Source organism: Dermacentor andersoni, chromosome 10 (assembly GCF_023375885.2).
Source record: "Dermacentor andersoni chromosome 10, qqDerAnde1_hic_scaffold, whole genome shotgun sequence".
NCBI classification, from domain to species: Eukaryota; Metazoa; Arthropoda; class Arachnida; order Ixodida; family Ixodidae; genus Dermacentor; species Dermacentor andersoni.
In genome coordinates, this window is record NC_092823.1 from 86,617,434 (window position 1) to 86,624,426 (window position 6,993).

Here is a 6,993-nt window from a genome sequence, read left to right on the forward strand (position 1 = left end):
AAGGAATCACCTGCGTTTTAGTACCTCGGAATCACTATTACAGAAAATCTGAGTTGGGACCTTCATATTGATACAGTCTGCACCAAAGCTTTTAAATCTCTCTAGTTCATTCGACGAAAGCTTTCAAAACCCCCTATGAACGTAAAATTAGCAGCATACAAAGCGTTGGACCAGCCGTTTGAGTATGCTTCGTGTATATGGGACCCTTATACAGAAAAAAAACGTTGCCAAATTAGAAAGCGTTCAGAGAACCGCAGCTAGATTCATTTGCAACGGGTATAAGCGCACTGACAGCGTGACAGAAACGATTGCTTATCTTGGTATCGATGCGCTTAAAGCTAGACATACCGAACGCAGATTAAGATACTTGTACTTAATGTATAACAACATAATACGAATCAACGATCCCCATTCCATTACTCCCCATACTCTGCGCACAAGCTCGCGTTTTGATAATCGGAAAATGTTACAGGAAGACAGTGCTCTAAATGATACTTCTAAATATTCATTTTTTCCGAAAACCATACGCTCCTGGAATAAATTACCGAAACATATTGTAGACAGTACAAGTGTCGAAGCATTTTTTACAAACTTCAAAATGCATGGATAAAGGGTACTTGCATTGTGTTATATGCAGTGTTTCATGTCTTGATTTATTGTATTTGCTTTTTATTGATGTTGTGAATTTCTGATTTATTTCCATTTGTGCCTACTCCTACTTGGAGTCAAGAGACTCTGCAGTATTCTTACATAAATAAATAAATAATTAATTAATTAATAGATAAATAAATAAATAAATAAGAGCTTGCGGCGCCGATGATTTTGATTCAGCCAACTTTTGTAACGGGGCCACGAGTATGGAATAGTAAAGCTGAGCCTGCGAAATAAGTAAAATAAGAGCCATCTGTGTACAGATGGTAAACAGGAAGCGCTGTTACCGTGTGAACCTGGTTGAGTTCAATGCGGTAAAAAATAAAGCGATCTTTAGGGCAAGGATGAAAATCCCAAGGTTTGAAGGAGTGTTGAACGCCCGCTAAGTTGTACGTGGTAGGACCATGGAAAGTGAGGGCTTTAGGCGCAAATAGCGAAAACTGGGCGTTCAAGCGATTTCCTTTTATGGGGAGTGGAAGGGCATTAGCTAGGACCTGCAAAGATGTCGTTCGCGTCGTGCGAAATGAGCCGGTTATTGCTAATAAGAGAGTGCGTTGAATAGAAGTAATTTTGGATTTCAATTTCGACGTAGGAGAAGTCGTCCACCAGACAGAGGATGACTAGGTTAAGGAAGGAAGGAGAACCTGGTTATAGAAGAGACAGATAACAGATGGAGACAGCGAATAGTGCATTCTGAGAAAGAGGAGGAGACTGGAAGAGAGATCTGATTTGGTTCGAAGGTAGTTTAAGTGGTCATTGAACGTGAGTTGTGTGTCGAAGAAAACGCCTTGAATTTTAATGCTTGACTACGATTTCAGTGTAGTACCATTAAATCGAACAATGAGTCAACGCGTGCGTGATGAAGATGAGTGGCAATTTGGGCAGTGGGGAAAATACAATTTTTAGGTAGTGATATTTACCTCATTTCTGTGTGTGCAATCAGATATGAGATTAAGAGCAGTCGAGGCTTTCCATTCTAGTTCCAACCGGTTCGCAGTGGAGATCACCATGACAGTGTCGTTGGCATAAGCCTGGAAAACGCGTTTGAAGGAAAGGGAAGTTTCAGTAGACCATGTATCACAATGTTCCAAAGAAGAGGGCCAATAGGCGAACTTTGCGAGCTCCGTCACACCTAACGTAGCCAAGCCGGCGAAGTAACCAAGCTGGTGAAGTAACCAAGCTGTCGAAGTATCCGCCGCACCTAACGTAGGTGCGGCGGATACTTCGCCGGCTTGCGAGCGAAAAGCGATTGTGCGGTTATGTAGGAGTGTCCGAGAAGGTGATACAAGTTATGCGAGCACTTGTGCGAACTTAAAAAGTGGAGGACCGCAGGGTGTCAAACGCTGTCAAAAGCGCTTTTAAAGTCCAAAGAAATGATTAGGGCGAGTAGTCTTTTTGCTTTTGTAAGTGTCGAGTGTTTTCCTAAAGCGATATAAAGCAAGGGGCGCACTCTTCCCACGGGTAAAACGGGGTTGATTCGTATGAAGAACGTGGTTAGAATAGAGAACATAATAAAGGCTGGAATTTATTAATCGTTCTAGGATTTTTCCGAACAACGAATTCATAACGATGGAGTCACATGAGGAAGGAAAGTTGGGAGGGAGGTAGGGTTTAAGAATAGCAATAATACGACCTTTACGCAAATGGGATGGGGAAGTAAAATAAATTGAAGCATTGATTAATAACGTTAAATAAAGCGTATTCAGTAAAAGAAAATGTTAGAGCACCGTGCTTCGTGCGGGGTAGAGTGTACTTAAGGGGAGAGGGTCCAGCACGGGCTCTCGGCTGAGGCTTTTCTTATTGAAAAGTTGGTGGCGACACAGTCGCCTTCCCCTGAATGAGCGGCCCTGCGTACCGGCTGGACGCTTGTCGAGTCGGATGCCCCACCACAGCTGCATGAAGCTTTGACAGGCATTTCACTCTGCTGCATCTACTTTTGATACCCGCTGGCGGAAACTGATTTTATTCCACACCAACCTGTGGTCAATAAGACGGAAAAACAGCGGAGAAAACGTTGAAAACGAGACAAAAACGACGGTGCATTGAGCACCCTTGTTCTTGCTACTTCTTACACTGAAAAAGAGGACAGCTTCAAGATAAGACGACGGACGTGCCGCCGCAATTTTAACGTCTTTTGCATCAACCTCGCCGCTTGCACGGCGTTCGCTGGACCCACTCCCCCATTGTAGCATACTTTATTGCTGTGAGAACCAGGTTTGAATCCATCCATCGGACATTTCGTTTTTGTTTTATTAAGCGACAGCTTCAACTCCGCATAAGTGAGAACATGTGATGTGGGCTTCTATCAAGTCGAGAGGATATAAATGGTGGTCAAATTGAGGGCAAGAGGATAAAAAGCGGCGGTTCAAAAAATCCCTCTTATGTCGGTCTGTCATACTCCGACGAGTATTTTGACACTAATCAGTGTTGTAAATGTACGTAGCATGTACGGACACCATACCTTCTGCGTGGAGCATGCGAGAAGCCAGCTCGGGTGGGCGCGCTGCATGGCTTGGCAGGGCCGGCTGGTCTCATCAATGTAGCGCGCTCAGGTGCATTCGTGGCTACGCTGCTAAAGTATTACTAATCGTTGCTGGGCCAACTTAGTTCATACTTATTCCGATGCATTACGACGCGAACTAAGCTTGATACATCACACGGACGTGAAGGCTGCTGCGTGAATGACAGGACAAGGGAACAGGAGATTTCTGTCAAGACAAACGTTGCAACACGTTTCCTGTATGTTTCCCGCATATGTCAGCCAAGCTTTCCCGACATTCACATATTCGACAGGAGAAAATATTTTGCTACGATAAATAATAGAGGCTGGTTTTATCAGAATAGAACACGAAATTTGTATTAGTGATACGTATGTTCCTCTGCACAGCACAGAACGTCGATTCTTTGGTTGTATCCTTTAATGAAAATGTGTTTTTCGTAATTTCAATACCGTTGTCCTATTGTTGTGCGCGAACGCTTTCGCGCACCTTGCCATATTTTTCATATAAAACTGAAACAGCCAGTTTAGATAAACTTAGTTACGAGCGACGCTCTTTCCCGTCCTCGTTCTTTCTTCAGTTTGGCTCGCGAGATAGCAGATCAGAATACGCTGCTAGCGTTGCACTTTGAAAGCGATGACGCTTGACCAGCGCTTTCGTTTTTCTGGAGCGTGCTGCTCGTGTGCTCTTGATAACACTGCAACAGTGCATAAATCTTCAATGATGTTCTGGTGTCTACACTAAAATGTGGGGCAAATAAATCATCGCGTCTTAAATAGGTTTATTTAGCTCCCTGGTTACTCATCCTGCAAACTATATTTGCGTAACTGCGAGTGTTCGCACACTTCGTAGGCGAGATTACTGGCAGCAACCACTTGGCAAACATGCGCTGCGTACCCACGCATTTCAACGATCACTGGTCCGTGGATAGAGACGGTGCATGATTTCAAATATATAGAACTCTTCTTTTAGGGCTTACTTGCCCCTCCATCTGCCTTTTATCCAAGAGAAAGAGAAATCCAAATGTGACGTCACAGACGTAGAGTGTTTGTCAACATTTGTAATTCCAACAGTTCCAACCAATGTTTTATGGTACAGCCTCCATTTAACAGTCTGTAGCACCCCATTGCGCTCCCTTCCTACTCGTTCATCCATTGCACGTTTCCTGGACGTCCACGGCGGGTTCCAGTGACCCCTAAAGAAGCTCCCACACAACGCGTAGCTCGTCGTCACAAACATAGCCGCCGCACTTTAGCTCTTCTAAATCTATGGACGCATGATCGATCCGAATCACTTCGTTGTTAGATTCAGTTGGCTTCCGATAATAGTTTATATTACGGGATGTCTTAACTGTTATTGCTTTGTCTCCCCTTTGCAGCGGGTGTAGGATAGTTAGCTTGATTTGGTGCTCAAATGGCCACTGAACGACTTCGTCGAGGTCCCCTCTGTGCAGTTTAATACATATAAAAAGGGACACAGTAGACTTTTCATTCTTTCCGAGCTCAACACCAGGCGATATGTTGTAACCGCGCAGGTAGACAGGCCCACTGAGGTGTTTCGCGCCGCCTTTTTCCATCGCCGCGGCTTCAAGTGAATTAACTCCACGAACAAAAAACTCGCAACGCTTTACATTTTTTTTCATGTGTGCTAGTGCTTCCTCCACCTTCTGCATCACTGCTTTGTTGCTTACTTTTGTATCTTCTTTTGCGCTTTCGACAGCAGCTACGAAACGGGAAAATTGTTGTGTGCTGTGCTTTTTGGCATCTGCTACTTTAATGTTAAGCTGCTTATGTAGTGTGCTGATGTCGTTCAGAATGCGTTGTAATTCATCACTGATTCGCCCAACGGGTCTAGCATTTTGACTGACTGATTCCTTCAAAGCGTTCATGGTCTGGGATAGCTCGGTGAGGCTGTCGCAAATGGCGCCATTATGACAGAATGCTCGCTCCAGAAGTGCCTTAATTTCACCTGCCCGCTCTTCCAGTGCCCTTTCTAAGTCTGTAAAGCTTCCTCTTTCGACAGCGTCGACTAAGTGTTTATCAGACTCTGTTACGTCAGGTACTGTAAGGGTGTGGCAGTTCGCTCCGAGGTGCTCGCGCATACAGCTGCACAGGACCGTTGCTGAGCATCTTGGACATGGGGTGCAGTGGTACTCGCATTCCTTGTGAAAGTGCTTCGAGACTTCAGAGACAGCCATCACCTTCATGCAGCCACTTCCATGGTTCCAGCATCTCACCTGCATTAGAGGGTCAATGGATTCGCCACTTCAGGATAAAGAAATGCACTTCACAGTACCATGATGCTGGCGTAAAACATACAAACACTATATTTTATATGTATTGTCACGTTGTCATGACGTTGAAGCATAACACGGTGGCATCACTGTGAGTCGCGAAACTAACTCTTGTGCCTACAAAACAACTAACACTCAAGCACCCCGATAGCGGCGTGTACCCGCGGCGATCACCGAAATCCGATCTACGGGTCGAGTTCGTCAGGTTTTATATATAATTCATCGAAGGTTCCAGCGTAATAGCTGGTACCCGCGTGCCTTCCAGAAAATACTACACAATTCGGGTCGCGCATAAAATCTGGTTACGCAAGGTTTGGTGACAACAGACAACGGATGAAGCCATCCGTAATATTTAGGAAACTTGGTAGAAGAAGGCGAGTCTCGCGCTGAGCGATCCCGTACAAAAATGACTGTTGATTAACCATTGATATATTGTTGGGGAATTGTTGAAACAACGGACTTCAAATTTTCAAAAGCAATTTAGTTCGCTCAACATTTGCACATCAATATTACCATTGAGTGCTCTCAATAAACAATTTATTGGGTAACTTGTGTTCATTTTTGCAGTGGTTTTTTGTTGTGTAGCAGTTGAGTCCAGTATACAATAATTAGGACTCGCATATGAAGACATTCGAAAAATTTAATGCGAAGCATTCCAACCTCATTCCTTTCACTTTGCGGCAGGTAGGTTCTTCTTTCGCCTCGTTTTCATAAAAAGGAAATGATGTGTTACCGATGGGGTGGCATTGAACGTCGGCCGTCGAGCCCGGTGCTCTAACCATTAGGCCACGAACGCGCGCATGCTCCTCTCGTTCGAAAGCCAGTAAGTTCTGAAATGCTTGGCGCGTGCGCAGCGTGCTACTTCCTCGTGCTGTTGCTACAGCTGGCGCTTTCAAGCACCTATCTCCGGGACCGCTCCACTTTGGTAGCGGTTTTCGCTCTGTAAAAACTACAGCGTTAGACTAGCTTCCTGACCGCCCAAGTTCATAACGATTTATTTCTTCGCCGGTGTACAAATGCCATCGTCGTTTTAACATACACTAGATGACATAGCAATTGGTACCATCCAAAATGAGCACGTTTCGGGGAGCAGAAGAATGCGAAGTTCACTCGCAAATACGGTGACTACGCGCATGTGGAGTTCCCCAAAAGTAGACACGGCGGCAGCGCGGCCCGCAATAAGGCAGGCGCCGACACGTGACGACACTACCTTCGAGCATCCGACGCGCTGTGGGAACCGTAGGATGCAAGCGGCGCACAGGCTGCAAACATACACGTGAGAGATCTTCGAATTTCCTGCGACGCACCCTCTGTCCGGAAAGTCAATATAGCTTTTTTTTACCCAACGGCCGTGGTACTAGAGATCAAACAACGAATGCGCTTTGAGATCGCAGGGCGCAGCCGCTATAACCATTGACTTCAAAGAGCTTCTGATTGAGAAACAGCCGCAACAGTATCGCAGCTAATCGCTGTATCTGCGGCTGCTCCCGACTCTCGCCTGGCAAGAAGCACGCGATTTATTTGAGCCTCGCCGAACTGTCGTCCTCTCGT

The 6,993-nt window shown here is 45.3% G+C and overlaps 1 protein-coding gene across 1 annotated transcript in view; it reads right to left on the reverse strand.

The window, feature by feature from the left end:
- Window positions 1-4,194: 4,194 nt before the first annotated feature.
- The window catches only part of LOC126544243 (TNF receptor-associated factor 6-like), a 30,482-nt gene continuing 27,683 nt past the window's right edge, over window positions 4,195-6,993 (reverse strand). Inside the window, exon 2 of the mRNA XM_050191472.3 lies at window positions 4,195-5,385. Coding sequence (XP_050047429.2) covers window positions 4,345-5,385 — 1,041 coding nt within the window. The 3' untranslated portion in view covers window positions 4,195-4,344. The remainder of the gene's footprint in view (window positions 5,386-6,993) is intronic.